A 20,562-nucleotide genomic window follows, 5' to 3' on the forward strand; every position below is an offset into this window, starting at 1 on the left:
AGAGAGAGCCGCCAGCCCTAGGGGTGTGCGGGGGGAGGATATTAATGGCTGCGCTCCTCCCTTCGCTGGGCAGAGGGGCATGAAGCTCACTTTCGGTTTTGGAGCCTCTATGCAACTTGGTGTGAATTCTTCCATTAAAATCTTTAACAGTCCCACGCGCGAGTGCTGGGATTTAAGCCACGCATCAGCCGTTTCACCCGCTTCTCGGTACAGATCTTTTCGGTGCAGATCTTTTGTGAGGGGTGCAATCGCTTGGATTATGTCCTGCAACGGGAGATCTACCGGATCTGATACTTGTAGAATGCGATCCATCTCAGCGTACGGTGATCTCTGAGGATACACTGAGCTGGAAGTCCCACTGCCTTTCTGAATGAATGCAGACCCGCCTTTGTGACTATGTACCGGAGATCCAAGAGCGCCGTTGCTGGGTAGATCCGGTGGGTTTCTAAATTCAACAACTGTCCCCACATTCTCTCCGCTGTCACTCGTGGCCGTGCACATCTAGCTGTCACGCTGTCTTCTCGGATCCACGCACAGAGGACACTGCAGGACAGATAGTGGATCCCACCTCCTCGCTTTACATAACATCTGACCATGGGAAGCGCATGCCGTGGACCCACCAGCGAGGATCTAACACGGAGAACCCGTTGATCCCCCCCCCCGGGATCTCCCCACTGGCACCCGATTACCGAGCCCGGGCTTCCATTCAGCTGTCAGATTCGTCTATATTCACAGAAGCTGTTCTATTTTTTAGTTCTCTCCTGGCGGAAATGATGAGAGTTTAAGAGTATTTATTCAGGGGGATCGGCTTCCTCCCTTGAAGACCTATGCAAAGTTATGGCTTGAGACACCATGGGGACACGGAAGACAAGAGACTTCTCCTGCAGGTAAATGCCGCTTATTTAACCCTTTCCGTGCCTTGCAAACTTACTATTTTTTTCTTTTTTTTTAATCAAACTCGCATGATCCGTCCCTGTTACCCTTTCTAGTAATTTAAGGTCCAGTCTGCATTGCAACCCCCATAGTCACCCCAGCATTTAGATCGTGGGGCCCTAGCTGTTTGTTAACTCCATGTGTCACCTCAACAACCCCTATGCGGCGTGCAGTGACCACCTCCCCCTCCCTGCAGCCCTCGCCTGCCCCACTATCTGATACTAGCAGGTGATAATGGAGCTGTCAGGCTGGTCCGCGACACGAGGGACCGGGAAAGCTCTCTAGTAACACAGCCCGCGGCTTCACCACGTTCCCTCTGTTTACTCTCTCACCGGAGATCTAGACCCGGAGCGGCCCAAATTTAACACACAGGCAGCAGTGAGAATTATTTAGTAGATCCCACTGGAATTGACGCGTGACGCGTGCGAAAACACGCAGAGATCGTGTTTTTCACCTGTCAGAAGGGGTTATATACCCGCAATGCACGGAGTCACTTGTTGATCCTGCGATCCGTTTTTAAGGATCGTATAGGTTTCTAGCTGCAAACACGCGGATCGTGTCCAGGTCTCCCCACCGAGAAATAATGTATTATTGCACAAACACGTGTCACTATTATTAGTGGGTGCACGTTGCGGTGCCATGTTGTTTTATTGCTGCAAGCAAATGGAATCTATGTTCCTGTCTTTTATTATTAAGCCTGTTCCAAGACCTATATAATAAGTACATATTTCAGTGGGGTTTATTCACTAAAGAGAGAGTTGTGGTTTCTCACTCCACTAATCATTATGAAGAGCCAGCATTCGAAAGTTTCTCCAGAGCTGGACAGGTATCGAGTATAATTCAATGTGTAAGGAGAACCTTCGCTGGTTTAGCTATACATTTTACAGGGCCAGCCAAGATTTTTCTGCAGCAGAAGCTCACTGGGGTTTGGACCTTCATAATGTAGAATGAAGTCAAGGAGCGAAAACGCAGCTCTCCTGCCTACTCTCCCTTCAGTGAATAGACCTCCTTTTCTCCTATTTGTTTCTCAATGGGAGTGAATGGGTTGACGCTGGTTGCAAAGTATTTTAATTCAGGACCCGAACAATCTGTATTATTTGTAGTAACTACATATTAATATATCCAGGTTACAGCATCCTATAATCATTTTGTTCCTAGTGCCAAAAAAAAGGCCTTATAACAAAAGCAGATTAAAAATGTACGAAATAAAGTGAATTATTATAATTATTCTCCACCCTAAGTGATAAATTACCAAATCTCAATTTTATACACGTGGACCACGTTCAAATAAGTATAGTTACTTATTTATTAAGAATCACAAAAATGTCCATAAATGCCAAATTAAGAGCTTATATGCAGAAAGTAAACATATGGGTCAGTCTCAATATGAAGTCTGGCTTCGGCCTCTCGGTCTGCCCCGCCATTGTTAACAAAAATCCCCATATATTATATAAAGTATTATAACTGGGCCTGTGTATCGCTACCTCAGAAATGCTTGTTAACTGTAAGAAAAAAGTGAGGAAAAGGCTAAACCGCTAAAATTGTTTCTGCAGAAAAGTTAATTCTTATCTTATGATATAAACTAAATATTTGTTTGGCATAGTTGACTAAGCATACATTACCTGTGCCTGTTACAATGTATGTATTAAGTAGGCCAGTAATTAATAAGTGAGAAGCAACACCGCCAAGAACTCCCTGAAACGCTATGCAGACAAGTATAAGAAGCCGATTGTGTCTTTCTGAGGAAGTCCGTTGCACCAGTATATTGCTTAAAACCAACGGAACCGAGCATGAGGTGTTCTTTCTATTATCGAAGCCCCCAGGGCAGTCACCTAGGCCGTGGAAAAACACTATACTGCTCCACAGAGTATGTTGGTGGTATTTAAAAATAAATAAATACATATGCTGTTCTTATTTGGAGTATGTTTCCCTGGAGTGGGAAATGTAATAATGATGAGAGGACTTCCTGTGTGCCCACCGAGTGTTGGTGTGTGGCCAGGTTCCGGTGTTTTCCTGTGATATGAGGCGGGTGAAGTGCTTGGGTCGCTGTTTCGGTGGGTAAATGACCACTGAGAGGAGGTGAGGGCTGGGCTGTGACACCGCTCTGTTTGTCATGATATGCCTGAGCCTAGGACATTGTGTCCTTTTAACCTTGTTGCTTCTAGAATGTTTGGCACAGTTGGCTCTGAAAGTTTACCTTAGGTTATACGAAAACCAGTGCTGGGCAGGTTAACAAGGCCGGTGTTAGTGTGGTAATGTATGTGTGTGTGTTGTTGGAAACACAGTGTCTTATAAGTTAAAGCGCAGGCTGTCAGGGGATGGAACCAGTAAACCTACTGTAGGAGGTTATTATGTTTGGAACTGGTTAATGCTGGTCCTGGCTGCAGGTACCCTGTAATTAATGGCTATAGGCACCTCTCCTTTTCTCATTTTGGAGGAGTATGGATTTCAGGAGTATGGAGTATGCTGCCTTTGCTATGCCTGGAATGTAAATAGCTTGTTAGAGAGTAAAGGCAGCATTATAATTACCCCGCATATCACCCGAGCAGCTCTGTTAGGCCACGGCAGGGCATGACAACCAAACAAATATCGAATTTCATTGTTCTGCTGTCCATACGTGAAGATGCTCCTTCTGCGCTGTATCACATTTAAGTGTTAAAAACTTTAGCTCTCTTAACCCATTCACGTGCCCAAGAGGGTGAGCAAAGCAATGCATTGCATTTAAACAGAAACCATTAACCCCCCTTCACTGTGAGAAAGCCCTTAAACATTTTCCATTATTCTGTTCACTTAGAAACAAAGAGCAACAATAATAAAACAAAAGTTTATTAAATAATGTCAGGCGACCAAATACATTGTCATGACGCTCGGTAGCTTAGCCCCCCTCGTGCTCAAGAGGTGAGCAAAGCAACGCATTGAAACAGAAACCATTAACCCCTTAATGTGAGAAAGCACTTAAACGCACTGCAAAGCAATGCATAGTTTGTCCTTTAAGAACAGGAAGAGTTAACCCTTTCAGTGACTGAAGGGAGCGGCACGTATACACACAGTGCTGAAAGGGTTACATTTTAAGTAGATACATTTCTATTTCACTTGTGCTCCTAGTGTGTTAAATAAAGTGTTTTTGAAATGGAGGTGGTTTTTATTAAGTACTGGAAATCGTCATCGATAACAGTTTCAGGTCCTTGGCGGTGAGTAAAAACAGTAACTACTGCGTCGATATATTTATATTAAGTTTCTCAATTTCCTGGATGTAATTATACTTTTGTTGTTAGATTCAGATTCAGTCGATGAAAGTACAGGATGTCTGGGGGGTAATCCCATCTTTTCCCCGCTGCACTATAAATGCACAGTTCTAAGCGCTCTACAGTATGGTAGTTCTTTCCGAGAATGTTAATGTATTTGAATAGTGACAGTGATGTATAGGTGACATATGCCTGTCTGTGTTTAACTACTGTTGCTAAACAGTGTTATTGTGCATTGAATTCAAATAGCAGTGTTTCTAAGCTGTAACTTTATGTATGTAATATATTTACATATAAAAATAGTATTCTGTTTGGTCAGTTTTTAGCAAAAATATGCAAAATAAAATCTCTCCATAATTTCAATGGTTAGTAAATACCCTTCTTTATATGAGAGATATGAAGATAACTCCAAACTCCCAGCAGAAGTGGTAGGGGTTAATACAAGTGAGAGAATGTAAACATGCATGGGATTAGCGTATATCTATACTGAAAGTAAGACAAGAGCAATGAACGATTTAAAGCAGGAATGACGGTTCAATGTTTTTTATCCTTTGTTCAATTGTCCTACATTGCAGAAAATAATAGAATATCTCTAGCGCCAGCAGATACCGTAGCGCTTTATGGTCAGAGTCGGTAGGATAAATTTAAAAACTGGTAGAAAAGGAGAAGAGTGGAGTAGGAAACTTCTAGTCCTCAAGTGAATATAATCTACGTCTAGTGTCCCATACAGCAATTAACGCATATTAAAAGGTTTTGTAAGTACTTTCATATCCTTTATGTATCTGTAGGGGGGGGTCAGTTATCTTCATCAGTGGCTGCGTCAGTCGGTGGCAGGAAAGCACCCCATTTAAATAAATGGGAAATCTTTCTGGTCATGCGCTCAAGGGGTCATGTTAGGCCTCCTGGAACTCTTGTGTGAGCCCATGCTTGAGCTGGTTGCTAGTAAGTATAGCGCGCATGTTCCTTGACAAGCAGAGGATGCGTTTGATTGAACACATCTCCTGCAAGCGTAGGAGCCAAGGGTGAGGGAAAGAGGCAAAAGGCATAGAAGAAGTGGAGAAATGATAGAACTAGAGGTCATGGTCTAAAACTGGAGGGTCAGAGGCTTAGCTGTAATTTAAGGAAGTTCAACTTTACTGAGAGGGTAGTAGGTGAATGGACTAGGCACCCAGCAGAAGTGGTAGATGCTAATACAGTGAGCAAATTTAAACAGGCATGGGATAGACATAAAGCCATCCTCGCTATAGGACCTGACCACGGACTGATACATTGCTTGCTATATTGGATCTTTAATCCCTTTCATGGTGAGCAACCCTATAGCACTAAGTGGTTTGCTGGTTTCTAATGGGCAGCATGGTGTACTCGCTATGGCCGGATCGTGTGTTCATCATGTTTCTCACAAGGTTTCCAAGCCAATAGTGTTCTTGGTTCTGATACAGAGTCTCTGTGTACTCTCTGTGTACCTGATACACATGCACCTAAACTACGTTTTTGAACAGTTTGAAATAGAAGTGTGTTGGTGGTAATGTTTTAGTATTGAAAAAAATGCATTTTTGTGTATTATTTTGGCAAGTTAACATTCAGGTAATTTGTAAAAATAAAAGAGTGATTTTTAAAAAAAAATTATTTTGGGCAATAGATCTGTCCCTGTAAAATGCCCCTAAATTTAGCAATTTCACTTTCACTGAAACCATGATTGATTTCGGGTTTCGAGTGTTGCAGATAGAAACATGTTTTGAATCGGTGTAGTCTGCTTATCTAAAAGTTTCAATTGCTTTTCACAGCTTCTTAAATGTTTTGTTTAACTTCTAATATTCTGGTGTCTTTGATACATTGATGCACCCGTTTTTATTCTCCCAGTAAAATAATTTGGCTTTTATGTTTCCTCATAGTATGTGTACGTTAGTCTAGCCTTCAGAAGCTAAATGTTTATTCACATTGAGGTTGTTCTATCTGTCATTAAGTCGTTTCTATTCACATTGTGGTGCTCAAAGGATGTATTGATATACTAGAGAGAAGCAATCTGAAGCCCTCCAGATATTATCAGAATATACTCATTGTGTCTGAGCGAAGTAGGTTGTTATTTCCTGAAGAACAAAATTTTGAACACCTGCCATAGTTTTTAGTGTCTATCTTGCCTCTAGAATCACGTTTATATATAACTTTTTGAGGTTGCTCCTTTGATGCAAATTTTGGTGAATTGCATGACAAAAGAGCCTGATTATGGTCAGTACAGATGTATTCTTTAGAACTGGCCAGAAACCAAGAGGTTTAACCGATTTCAAGTCAGAGTTTTTGTCCTTTTCACCTCTACTTGGTAGTCCTTGGACCCCAGAATATCTTCCCCTAGTTATGTTTTCACATTGGTCAATCCCCTGGTAAATTAATCCAATTCCTCGCTCATACACAGTTAAACATAACTATAATTTTCTTAATTATAAGATTTCCTAACTACTGACCACAGCCTCAGCCACGTGAATGGTAAGTATGTGGTAGGTGGGAGTAGCGTTGTGGAAAAAGGCAAACAGTGATAAATAGTGCCTACAGATTAGTGCAATAACTACATCGTGCCTTCACTGTGGAAATGGTATAGAGGGTTCTACTTCACATCATTGTGTTAACGTTATGGTCTTTATGGGCTAGATCGTACATTGACTGAAATGGGACGTGTCAGGAGGTTGGGAGGAGATGGTTTTGAGGCTTTTGAGCCCTTATATAAGCCCTTATATAATTATTAGTGAATTGAAGGGTAAGATTGGCCCAGGCAGTTGTAAATAGTATAATCATATGGAGGATAATGAAACATAAAAGCATTAAATAAGGAATAACTCGGATGAACTGTGGTGCAACTTTAGAAATTAGAGCTTTGTTTAGTATATGGTTTTCATCACAGTTCACAAGTGTTTTTTTCCCATGCTGTATCTGTTTTCTGGCGTTCCCTATCATGTTCTGTCTGACTCTTTCCGACCTGCTCTAACTTTAAACACTCACTAGAAGCCCCACCTTGTCAGAGAAGCATTCAGCTCCTCCAATATCCCAATCCTACATCTTGAACAAGCCACCCATTCTCCCCACAGGGATAGGCAAAGTGTCCTTACAAGGACACCAGTCTCCATGGCAAGGTTTGTGAAGGTCCATTGAGCATCATTAAATTGTCCACCACAGACCCAGTAAATGTCCAAATCCTACTCACCCAAGCAGTCCCTCTCCCACTTTCTCATTCAACCTCGAAATACATTGTACGCTTCTCCCATACCAGTATGTCTAAATGTATGTTACTATCAAATTGTGTATGGTCACTTTTAATATTATTGCCGATTGTCCCATTATTGTGATAGCAGTACAGAATCCGCTGGTATTCTACAGAGAAGTATAATATGCCCGTTACCTGACTATTGATTCGGTGTTGTTTTTCTGTGGCACTAATGCTAAATGCATTCATCAATTTGTACTGGGTACGATGTCCCCCTCCAAGCCATAATATGTTGCCGGTTCATAAATAAATGATGATAGTGACACGTCACATTCCAGAGAAACTATTTTCTTCACAGTTCCATTCAAGAATGAATTGTTTATCAAATCTTAGTGATTTGCTGCAAGCAGTAGAATGTCGGAGCCTTTTCTGAAATATCTCTTTACTGCATATTGACCCCTATGAGAAAGCTATACCGGATTCTGATATCACGCTGCTAAACTCATAGTTGCTTCACGTAGACCCTTCCGTGTCCAGATAAGCTCCCAAAACTGATAAAGTGTCTCCCGGTGACGTCAGAACTACTCGAGCATATCAGATCCCATGTAATGTCAGTGTCCCCTTGGCAAGCATCCCATACCACGATGGCTGTGAAATGTTTGGTCGTTTAGAGGTCGGGTGGACCTAAGAAGCTTAATTTTGCCCACTTCTGTATCTAGTGTGTGTTCCATAACTGAATGGATGCATGGAAGCGTGAGTAGACCCCAGATTCTGTAGCACTGAGTACATGTCTTGCACGTTCGGCTTGGTGTGTTGTGTGACGTCGGTGAGAGTGTTAAACAGGCGCGTTAAGTTCTCGTTCAGCTTGCGTCTGTGTCGTGTGCAGGAAGAAGCTTGACAAGTGGCTAGAAGGATGCTGAGTCATTTACTGCCTGGCAGTGACAGAGCTGATAGACCAGACAGGGGGGCCCGTGAAGGGACATTCATGGAGATCATCTCCACAGCAGGTCCTCTATTTGTGCTGTCCCTAATGCATTATAAGAGTATTTTATTTAGCAAAATATCGCTTTCATGTGAACGCAAACATTCACAACTTCAGCTTCAATGTAAACGTGATCGATTTTGTGCTTTGAAGATAGCACAGTAGGTTCCTAAAAGAGCCCAAGAGCGCGTGTGGTGGAAGATAATAGAATGAGGGAGTGCTAAGCATTCTGAGTGAAACCCTCCGTATAGTTGCTTGGCTCTGCCCTTTTTCGAGCTAAGGGCATGTTAGTGTGTCTAGCAGGCCAGCACGTCAGTGACGCAGACGTTTAGCGGCATGGAACAGTCATGAATATTGCATTCTGTATTGGTAGTTGCATATACATGTGCATTACAATTGGGGTGCTGTATGCCTACTTCACTGAACCCTATAAAAAATAGGCATGAGCGCTGCCTTAAACTTCTGCTTTTATGTTTTTCTACATTTCATCTGTGATATCTGAATGTGGATGTTCTTTATTAATATATGTTCGTTCTTTACTTTTGTTTATCCCCTGCCTACAAGACATACTAACGAGATCTCGAAATGATTCAGTGCCAGATCCCATAAAGTTCAGTATCCTGGTGACTGCCAGCTACAAAATTAGATTTCTTATAATGCTGTCAACCATTTCATGCATGTGCGCTCTCAGGGAAATCAAGCAGACCACGGGGGAAAACAGGTCAGTGTCAGCCGAACTGCCCAGCTCCCTTCCTCTGACCTGTAATGATGTCTAATTAAAAAACCCACGGCCACCAAATACTTTTTTATTTATCTTGTGGTACTTGTCTGTCCTGGCCACTGTGATCACACAAATTTCCAAACATCCAGCAGGAGAAACCTCTTTCCATGCAATTAGGAACATAGAATTTGACGGCAGACCATTAGTCTGACTATTCTTCCTGATGTTAAGACTCTAATCTTGTCTTAGATTCAGTATTGCTTTTACGTGTCCCTTGTATGCTTAATTTCCCTCACAGTTTAGTAAATTTGTGCAACGCAGTGGAAGCTCTTGGGCCCAGTGTCACTGTACTTTTGTTAGTAACAATGACTGATGAGCCTATTTTCTTCTAGTTATTTATTTATTACTGAATTGCTGTTTTGATGGTTTTCCAGCAGATTAGATTGAAGGTGAACTTTCTTAAGGATAACATACTTTTTATCTGCATGGCAGATAATGGTGTAAAATATCAGAAAGCTCCCTAAGCACCCTTTTTGACACACTTAGGCTGGTGGATGCAACATTGATGCAATTTGATGAGGTGCCAGTATTTGCATAAACTAGATAAGTACATATATAAAAGGGCATATTTCATTCATATTTTTTAATGGCAGTTTTATTTTATGGTTGTTTTATCTTTAATTTAATTACCATTAAATGTGATTATTATTGATTTTTTGAACATATTTAATGTGCATAGTTCTGTATACAGTAAATTTAAATTGCATACAAGGGCACCACACCTGGGCGCTCTGAATAGCAGGGACACATCGGGCTGGGACCTCAGAGCAAGGGTAGAAGTCTGTGCAAGTTGAGTTTCCCAACGTTCTCCGCCTTCCAATTCCGCGTTTCTGTTTGCTTTCTAGCAGCACTTGCCTCTTCTTGTTTTTCTGCCTTCGTCCACTTCTCCCAGTGTCTTCTTTCTTCATCTGCTTCTTCATGAATCAGGCCTCCTGGAGCAGTTCCGCAAAAGGAGGAACGAGGGGAGGCTGTCCCCGTGGCTCTGCCGTTTTGCAGAAGTACTCAGAGAGGTCAGAATAAGAAACTTTCTCTGCAAGAGTGAGTGAGAAAGATAGTGTGAGTAGGGCTGCAACTAACGATTATTTTAATAATCGATTAGTTGGCCGATTATTTTTTCGATTAATCGATTAATCGGATAAAAAAAACAATATGCAAATTGTTTGTTTATTTAAAATTTAGTGAACTGGATGTTAAAAAACAACTTCAAATTTACATTAACATTCTTATTTTGTTATGATGTAATAAAAAAACAATATGTTCAAAGTACAAAAACCCAAACACAATATTTATGAAACAAAATAACCCCAAACATTCTGAAAAGAGGTGGACTATTACTGTTCAAGAAACTTTGCCCCAGCCCTGGCACTTTGCACCCAGCACTTTGCACCCAGCACTTTGCACCCAGCCCTGGCACTTTGCACCCAGCACTTTGCCCCACCCCTGGCACTTTGCACCCAGCACTTTGCACCCAGCACTTTGCACCCAGCCCTGGCACTTTGCACCCAGCCCTGGCACTTTGCACCCAGCACTTTGCCCCAGCCCTGGCACTTTGCACCCAGCACTTTGCACCCAGCCCTGGCACTTTGCACCCAGCCCTGGCACTTTGCACCCAGCCCTGGCACTTTGCACCCAGCACTTTGCCCCAGCCCTGGCACTTTGCACCCAGAACTTTGCACCCAGCCCTGGCACTTTGCACCCAGCCCTGGCACTTTGCACCCAGCCCTGGCACTTTGCACCCAGCACTTTGCACTGTGCCCCTGCACCCAGTCTCCAACTCTGCCCTGCACCCAGCCCTGCCCCCACATTCTGCCCTGCCCCCACACTCACACCCTGCACCCAATCTGCCCTGCACCCACACTCACACCCTGCACCCACACTCACACCCTGCACCCAGTCTCCAACTCTGCCCTGCACCCAGTCTCCAACTCTGCCCTGCACCCAGTCTCCTGCCCTGCCCCCACACTCACACCCTGCCCTGCATCCCCATCCCCACTCTGCCCTGCACTCAGTCTCCTACCCTGGCCTGCCCCCCCACCCCCACTCTGCCCTGCATCCCCTGAAACCCCACCCCCACCCCCGCGAATCGCTCTGTGCGAATGGAGCCACTCGCACAGAGCGAACCGCTCTGTGCGAACGGAGCCACTCGCACAGAGCGAACCGCTCTGTGCGAACGGAGCCACACGCAACTAAAAGAAGGCGGAGAGTGCAGCGGAAGCGGGGAACGCTCGCGGAGGTAAGTAAAAGGAGCCGAGTGCTCCAACAACGAATCGTTATCGATTATTATCGATTTTATCGATTCGTTGTTTCAGCCCTAAGTGTGAGTAAGAGCATTCAAATGAAAGTGATGATAGGAGATGGGATTTATGCTGTGCCACCAGCGGTATCAGACTCAGCATATAGTGATGTGAGTTATGCTGTACCACTATCTGTGTCTGGCTTACTATATAATGATAGGAATCAATATGTACCATGGTTTGTGTCTGGCTCACTATATAATGATAGGAATCATGCTGTACCACTGTCTGTGTTAGGTTTGCTATATAATTATAGGAGTCATGCTGTACCACCTTCTGTGTCTGGCTTGCTATATAATGATAGGAGCCATGCTGTACCACTGTGGTATTTTCTCTAAATAAAAAACAATTATGGCCTATGCACGCATGCATTTTTTCGTCTTAGGCTATATGGTATATATCAGGGGCGTCCAACATGCGGCCCGCGGGCCAAATGCGGCCCGCGAGACCTCGAGGTGCGGCCCGCATAAGATCGGCAGCCAGGGCAACCGATCTTACACGAGCCCCACCTCAAGCCCTGCTACTTACTTGTGGGAGGGTCTTCTGGACAGCACAGAGGAAGCGGAGTTCACGTGACATCCTACTTCCTTTGTGCTTTAGCAGAGAAGGCAGAGGGAGGCCGCGCCCCCTGCTGAAGTCTGTGAGCGGCATCGAAGGGAGATGCAGTGTAGGTAAGGGGGTGGGGAGGGTGTTTGAATGAGTGTGTGTGATAGCATGGATGTGTAAGTGCTGGAACCTAGGCATGATGGGACTGTGATTGCTGTTAGCAATCACACTCCTATCATGCCAAGTCAGCCAGTACATGCTGAAACCTGGCCAGCTGCCCCCCTTGTGTAGTGATGCTGCCAGCAGTATGGGGTCTGCACTTACAGCCACCCTGTACCAGCATGTACTGGCTGACTTGGCATGATAGGAGTGTGATTGCTAACAGCAATCACAGTCCCATAATGCCTAGGTTCCAGCATTTACTGGATGGATGTGTAAGTGCTGGAACCTAGGCATGATGGGACTGTGATTGCTGTTAGCAATCACACTCCTATCATGCCAAGTCAGCCAGTACATGCTGAAACCTGGCTAGCTGCCCCCCTTGTGTATTGATGCTGCCAGCAGTATGGGGTCTGCACATCACTTACAGCCATCCTGTACCAGCGTGTATTGGCTGACTTGGCATGATAGGAGTGTGATTGCTAATAGCAATCAGAGTCCCATCATGCCTAGGTTCCAGCATTTACTGGATGGATGTGTAAGTGCTGGAACCTAGGCATGATGGGACTGTGACTACTGTTAGCAATCACACTCCTATCATGCCAAGTCAGCCAGTACATGCTGAAACCTAGCTAGCTGCCCCCCTTGTGTAGTGATACTGCCAGCAGTATAGGGTCTGCACATCACTTACAGCCACCCTGTACCAGCATGTACTGGCTGACTTGGCATGATAGGAGTGTGATTGCTAACAGCAATCACAGCGAGCACAGTCCCATCATGCCTAGGTACCAGCATTTACTGGTTGCCTGGGTATGATAGGAGTGTGATTGCTAACATATGCCAAGTCATATTGCTAATTTTGTCCAATTGTGTGTTACCTACTTTTATTAAACATGTGAGTTTTTATTATTATTTTTAAAGGTGGGGGTCATTTTCAGTTTTGGCTAAGTGAACCCTGAATGTTTTGGTCCAGAATTTTCATTTTAGTTCATCCCTAGAATAAATCTAGGGAATCCTGAATTTGTAGTCGCAAAACTTTCAAGGCCCAGAAATCAGTGAGAGGAAGAGTAAAGGTTTTGTGTCATTTTACTTTATTTTAATCTGCATATTTTATTAAAGGCCATATTTTTTGTCACAGTGAAAAATGAGTGTGGCCCGCGCACGTATACAATTCTGATGAAGTGGCCCACTGCAGAAAAAACTCGGACACCCCTGGTATATATAATAATTGGTATGTAGCAGAAAGTAATTTTAAAATGACTTGGATTTAATATTCATGCTTGAATTGTATTAAGTTTTTAAGTGCATTATTAATGAGTATTGAATGCTGGTGGTCTTATTACATTACACTATTGCTCGTTGTTTCAACATAAAGATTTTTTTTTTTTAAAGTAAACATTTACACACCGGGCTCGATAAATTTGGTTTATATCTAGGATCCAGCTAGAAAAGTTAGGAGCCAGCTTTATTTTTCTTCCCCAGTCATGTTTTTACTCAGATATTACCCAACCTGGCGCCCTCGTCGAGTCTCGCCATACATTTAATATATATGTACAAACTCTAGCACCATACAGTGACACATGTTAACATCTTATGCTCACAAACACTAACATGCTACAGTAAAGCACGCATCCTAACTTTCTACCATACACTAACACACATACACACTCTAACACTGCAGAAATGCACATGCTAATACTGTAACAAACAACACCATGCACTCTAGCACCACACTCTTATACAATGTACACACACTTACACTGGCTAACTCTATACATATATAAAAATACACAACAACACTATGGACACATACACACATATACACACACACACTACTCTCCCTCTCACCTTCCATGCCGATGCCTATCTTCTGTCATTGTGAATCTGGCACACTATGCTTTCCAACGGATGCACTGTAAAGCGAGTGACGTAAAGGCACCCAGCAGGGTCACGTAGCATGAATGCCCCTCACGGCACCCGCTACAGCGGATTCATGATGGCAGCCCTACAGAACCTTGGCCCCCAGGAAGTGATTTTAGTCACCATGGCAACCTGACACTCTGGGTTTGTCTAGCCCTGTACTAAAGTGACTGTGAATGTGCTGTGGTAATAAACTGCAAATTCAGCGGCATTGAATTTAGTGTAGGAGTACCATTGTGGCTTCCTTTTTATGGCACGGTCCAGGTGTTTACATTGACATTTACATTTATCTTCCTTACCATGCATTGCATTTCTTTTGTTGTGTCTTGTGTATTCTAGACAAAGTTGTTGATAGTCTGGAATGCACTGAAGTCTAGTTTCCATAATCACTATTTCTTGATTTGTCATGGAGTTGAATCGCGAACCTACTGAGGATTTGGACAGTCCCTGAATGGAGCGAAATATCACGACAAAGTCTTTGTGTGTTTTAAACTCCTGATTCAGGAATATTTTTAAGTTAGATTTTCTAAATCATCTTAATGATGCAGCAGGGCTCGTGATAATTGGTTATTAGTCATCAGTGGTTTGCAATGTATAAACACTGACTGATTTTTTTTCTATTACATTTTCAGGGATTTGGTTTGATATTCAGTAATTTCTGTAAGTTATGAGTTATGTAAAATGATATCCTTGTTTATGACTGGGGAGAGAATACGAGAAACGGGTGAATGGGCCATAATGTTGAGAATTACATTTGCAATGTTTATACTTCAATAGCTAGGTAGGCAGAGGCAATGGCCAACATATAATGACTGCAAATGGATTAGAAGAAAGGATGACCAACAGCAGATAATGCCGTACTGGTTTTCATATTGACGTAAAATTAAAGAATGTATTATTAAAGGAGCATTGGTGGTCCTCGAAGATCCTGCTGGGAAAAGAAATTTCTGAGCCTAAACAGTATTAGGATTTTGTTATGTAATATGTAGTTATATGTATAACGTATAACCTTGAAGACTTTGCCAAAGCAGTTGATTACTGAGCCTCTGGGGAACTGTTTAGTATTACAAATAACAGTATATTGGGATGTTTGAAAATTAACCGAGATGGCAGCGGACAACCCAATTACATATGATTATTACAATCAGAAAAAAGAATGATTAACACAGTTTGTGCAATAGATGTGGCCAGTACATCACCTGGGATAAACTGTTTAAAGGGACAGTTTAATGTACCTTTCCATACTAAGCTCTTCTGTGCTATACATTTACATGTCCATTTATTTCTATATGCAGGGCCGGCCCGACAATGGAGCTGAGTGGGGCAACTGCACTTTGCCGCCCCAAGCCCTTTTTTTTTTGTTAGAGAGGGAGAGGGACGCCGAGTGGTTTTTGCTTACCAAGTTGTCAGTACCCGCTCAGCGCCTCTCTCTCCTCTGTGGCGAGTCTCCCTGTTCGGTCTTGGTGCCCGCTTGTAATGCTGAGCGCAGGAAGATTACGTCATTTCCGGCGCTCAGCATTGCAAGCCGGCACCGAGACCGAACTGGGAGACTCACCGCAGGAGTGCTGAAAGGTAAGTACAAGGGGGGTGGTAGGGTAGATAATAGGGAGGAAGGGAAAGGAAGGGTAGATAATGGGGGGGCGGCAGGGATGGAGGAACGGACGGAGGGAGAGAAAGGGTAGATAATGCGGGGGGCCGCATTTTAAACTTCGCCCCAGGCGGCATTTTGTCTTGAGCCAGCCCTGTCTATATGTTCAGACAAAACATTTCTCACACCCACTATCTAAATCTTGTTGTTTTTTTCAAGCTGTCGAAGCTTGAATCTATAGAAAGTGTTAAATCAACATATTACCGTATTTGCTCGATTATAAGACGACCCCCCAAATCTGAATATTAATTTAGGAAAAAAAGAAAAAGCCTGAATATAAGACGAGCCTATAGGAAAAAGTCTTACCAGTAAATGTTAATTCATCTAAACTATTTTTTTTTTTATAAAAGCTATGATTGAGAAAAATATTTTGGTTTTATTTCCTTCTATTTTCCAACCTGCCCCCCAGTTATGCACATCTGCCCCAGATATGCCACTGTGCCCCATGATATGCCTTTTAACCCTCTAAATGCCACTGTGCCCCATGATATGCCTTTTAACCCTATATGACACTGTGCCCCATGATATGCCTTTTGACCACCTATGTGCCACTCTGCCTCCAGAAATGCCTTATACCCCTATATGCCACTCTGGCATTTAGAGGGTTAAAAGGCATATTATGGGGAAGAGTGGCATATAGGGAGGTTTAAGGCATTCAGGAGGCAGAGTGGCGTATAGAGGGTTAAAAAGGCATTTCTGGAGGCAGAGTGGCATTAAGTGGGTTAAAAGGCATTTCACAGAGCACTCTGCCTCCAGAAATGCCTTATGCCCCCCATTTAACCCCCCCCCCAACTTACCGGTGCTTCTGACTTCCCTGTCATGTAGCCGGGGCAGCGTGTAGATCCCACGCACTTACGCTGCAGCAGGAAGGAGGTGTGGCTAGCAGCGGGGGTTGTCTGCGTCCATCGCGCAGACCTTCCCTGACTGTCAGAGACAGCCGGGGAAGGTCTGCGCGTAGACATCTACACGCTGCCCCAGCTACACACCGGGGACTCAGAAGTACCGGTAAGTGGGGCGGGGGACAGGAGGATCCAGGTCCCCTGCAGCTGCAGGGGATCTGGATCTTAGTCGTCTCATAGTCAGACCTATTTGAGGTCTGATTATAAGACGACCCCGACTATAAGACGAGGGGTATTTTTCAGAGCATTTGTGGCTGTGGTTATGAGTTAGGCAGAATATGTTTCTCATTTGGCAAGGTTGCCAAATGGCCTTATAGTGTTTGTTCCTCTCATAAGTAGTCAGGTTATAAATTAATATTTTAAGAAATTCTCAACTCCTTTCTTCATCATTGGGAGGGTTATATCATGCTTTGTTCTGCTTTATAAAACCACTAGTAGGAAGAGAAAATGTTTTCTGAGATCACTTCCAGTTTGTTCTAAAGTTTTATTCAATATTCCTCTGTCTCCATTAACCAAAAAAAAAGTTTGCAGTATTTTAATGCTAGATTATGTTTTTACCAACATACCCTACAAAGTGTCTGGACTTATTATAAACAGAAACCGATTGTTTTAATATTTTAGGTATACATTAACAGACCTAGGTGCCTTTTTATCTGAACAATTACCTCAGATCAGCCCCTTATATTTGCAAGTAAAGTCATGTAATCTATAGCATCTTTTTCATAAATTTTTGTTGTTTCCTTAAATGTCGTATTGTACCGATTATAGGGCGCACCTCTATCATTTGGTGCTATTTTTAAAAAAAATTAAATGTAAAAGAATATACACATTAGTAGAAGAGTAAAACAATATTTCCTCACTCTTGCACTCACACTCTTACTCATGCTCTCACACTTTTGCGCTCCCTACCTTCTCAACCGATCGCTTCAGTTTCCCTTTCTTCTCTCCCACAGGTCCACTGTTTCTCTTGCATCTTCTTGTTCTTCTGACTTTGTCTGCTTCTTCCCATGTCTTCTGTCTTCTTCTCCATGAAACAGGCCTCCCGTGCACTTTTGCAAAAATGGCGGTGCCTCTGGACACCCCCTCTCCCCTAATGGAGAAACGGAGGAGAAGCTGTCCCAGTGACTACTCTCTCTTGCGGAAGTAAGCCAATTGGCCAGAATAATACAGACAGGTTGGTGGAGAAAGAGAAGCATTTCTGCACCTCTCTTTCTCCACCCTTTTGCATAAGTGCATGGGAGGGCTGGTTCACGGAGAAGAACAGAAGACATGGGAAGAAGTGGACAAAGACAGAGGAATGTAGAACAAGAAGATGCAAGAGAATCAGCGGACCTGTGGGAAACGAGACAGGGACACGGAAGTGGTCAGCAAAGGAGGTTGGGAGACCTTGAGAACATCTAAACTCCGATTATAGGGCTTACTTCTAATCGGGACAATGCCATAATTATAACTTTGATAAATATACATCTTATCCTGGAGTGATGTAACAGAAAAAATAACATTGTCAGAAAATAAACATGTTTTACGCTTTTTTTTTATGTACAGTGACAAATGCTCAGCGGAGAAGATAAAAGGCCCCCACTTAGTTCTTTGTCTTATACACTCCCCCCAGTCACGATTCTTAGGTGCTTAAATGTGCTGTTCCACTTGATGCAGCATTGGAAACATAATTATAGGTACTAGATGAGTACTCAGTGTTTACATTTATATATGGTATATACGGTACAAACCTTTTGTACGTTAAGAGTGCTATTGGTGAGGAGAGTCTTCATCCACAAAATAGATTGGTATCTAGTCAAATCACATACGTATTTGTATGCTTATAGTTGTGATGTGTATTCTGTACTAGATAAATGTAGTATAATGTAAAGGCAAATACCTCTTCCAAATTTAATAATTATAATGCAATGTTGTGATCACCAATACAGTTTCCATGGGTAGACTATACATAAATATCCTTTTAAAATGTTAAATACTTAATTCACATGTATTATTTAATTACTAGGTGATCACTGATTTCGTCTGTAAGGTTAATCATCATTAATCAGTTTTCAGCAAATGATGGTGACTTAACCTGTGCACATTAAAGTGTTTTACTAATCACTTGTGTAGCCTGGATTCAGTGCTCTGACATATGTTTATCTCTTACATATAAATACACATATTCCCATAGACTTCAGCTCAATAATTTTTGATAGAAGGTGAGATATTTATCTCCGGCAATTTGATTCAGCTGTAAGTATCCCTGTCTAATTTGCTGCAGAATAGCTTCCTCATGACATTGCTTATTCAGTGGAAAGCACCTCATTCATTGTTTCCTTTTTCTGCTTTCGTAGCACACCACAGCTGCTTCAGTCACTGAGATGAATGGGGACACTATTCAACCTGAAAGTTCCTCCGTCCCACAGGGCTGGAATGAGTTCTGTGAGCTCCACGCCATCTCCACTGCGAGGGAGCTGGCAAAGCAGTATTGGTTATTCGCTAACCAGAACCCGCATCATGACATCCTGGCTGCGGAGAACTTCTCTTTACAGTTCACCGATCTCTTCCAGCAGTATTTCAGGAACGAGGTGAGGGAAGGTCGGGGCATGGACCAATGTAGATTTTTCCCATTTAGCAGAGTAAAAGATTATCGAGAAACAGGCAGGAGGCCCTCAGAGGAGTCTCCAAGTACGGTTGCAGCAAAGGTGGAGGTGGACGTGGCAGCTCGCCATGAAAACTCTGAGCAGACTGTTTGTGATACTGGTGTCCAACATGTGCCAAAATCATGGAGCTTAGAGGAACTCCGGCCCAGCCTCAACCATCCACCTGCGAGACCATTCATTCGATTTTCATTCAATAGCCTCAGGAGAAGCCTTCGTAATATATTCCGTAGGAGGCCTTCTGGCCCCGCAGCCGGCGACACCAGAGAAACAGAGGCTGATACAGCAGAGTCACCCACTTGGCATGGCCTTCAAAAACGGATTTTACCATGGACTACTACAAGAGAGCAAGTGGTGGAAGTAAAAAAAGAAGGGCAGTTAAATTATAGCATGGTGGATGAGGCATGTATGGACAGTGGGAATGTTTGGCAGAGGTGTCGGTTGGTTCTGCGGAAAGCAAGCTGTCTGGAGACTGAAGATTACCTTCTAGAGCTGTTTGATCCTCCCAAAGTAAGTTACCTGATTATTAATTTTTTTGGAATGTCTCATATTAAAGCCATGGAAAGTTCAGTGTGTTTCTGTATGATTTGATTGTGTGTTTGTTCATTTGTGTATCTTTGGTTGATGATGGTGACTTAAAAATAAGTGTCATCAGACAAGATTCACTCCAGTAAATCTGACACTAAAATAAGAGATGAAAATGGCCTTCTGATACAAACCTTATACCACAACCCCTTTGTGCTAACTTTTCATAGCATCAAGGTTAGTATGTATTACCAGGGGTCTCAGCACATGCCCACCTCTACAGGCACGGGTTTAGTTCAGCTCATGCCAACCGCCTACCTACCTCAATACATTTTAAGACATTGAGCTGGGGGAACCTGTTTATTTAGTTCACTTTATAAATAGTTTGGGCAGGGCCCTCCTCACATGTTGTTTCTGTTATATACTTGTTATGCGATATACTACTTGTCATGTCCTGTTTACCCATTGTACAGCGCTGTGGAATATGACGGCGCTATATAAAACAAGAATAATGCTGTATGATAATGGGTATGCAGTAGTGTGGAAGCTCACTAAACGTTTCATGTCACGCAGCTATTCTAGCTAAGTTTTGAAGGGAGCGTCCATGGTATTTACAAAAAAAATACCGCTTTTTATATTAATAGGAAGATAGGGAATTTAAAAAAATTAAGCTTGTTTCTCTACCCATGCTTGAATTCACTGCAGCGTAAAGTGTACGCCAGTCATATTTCAACTCAACATAAAACCTTGTGGACAGTCCTTGTCATTTCTCACCATCCATAGCAGAGAACTGTA

The 20,562-nt window shown here is 42.9% G+C and overlaps 1 protein-coding gene across 1 annotated transcript in view; it reads left to right on the forward strand.

The window, feature by feature from the left end:
- The first annotated feature begins 374 nt into the window (after window positions 1-374).
- The window catches only part of LOC149289070 (SH2B adapter protein 3-like), a 64,459-nt gene continuing 44,271 nt past the window's right edge, over window positions 375-20,562 (forward strand). Inside the window, 2 exon segments of the mRNA XM_089491000.1 lie at window positions 375-437; window positions 18,937-19,752. Of these exon segments, the coding sequence (XP_089347126.1) occupies window positions 375-437; window positions 18,937-19,752 (879 nt within the window).

Source organism: Sceloporus occidentalis, unplaced genomic scaffold (assembly GCF_023333645.1).
Source record: "Sceloporus occidentalis isolate IW3139 unplaced genomic scaffold, rSceOcc1.0.p SCAF_48, whole genome shotgun sequence".
NCBI classification, from domain to species: domain Eukaryota; kingdom Metazoa; phylum Chordata; class Lepidosauria; order Squamata; family Phrynosomatidae; genus Sceloporus; species Sceloporus occidentalis.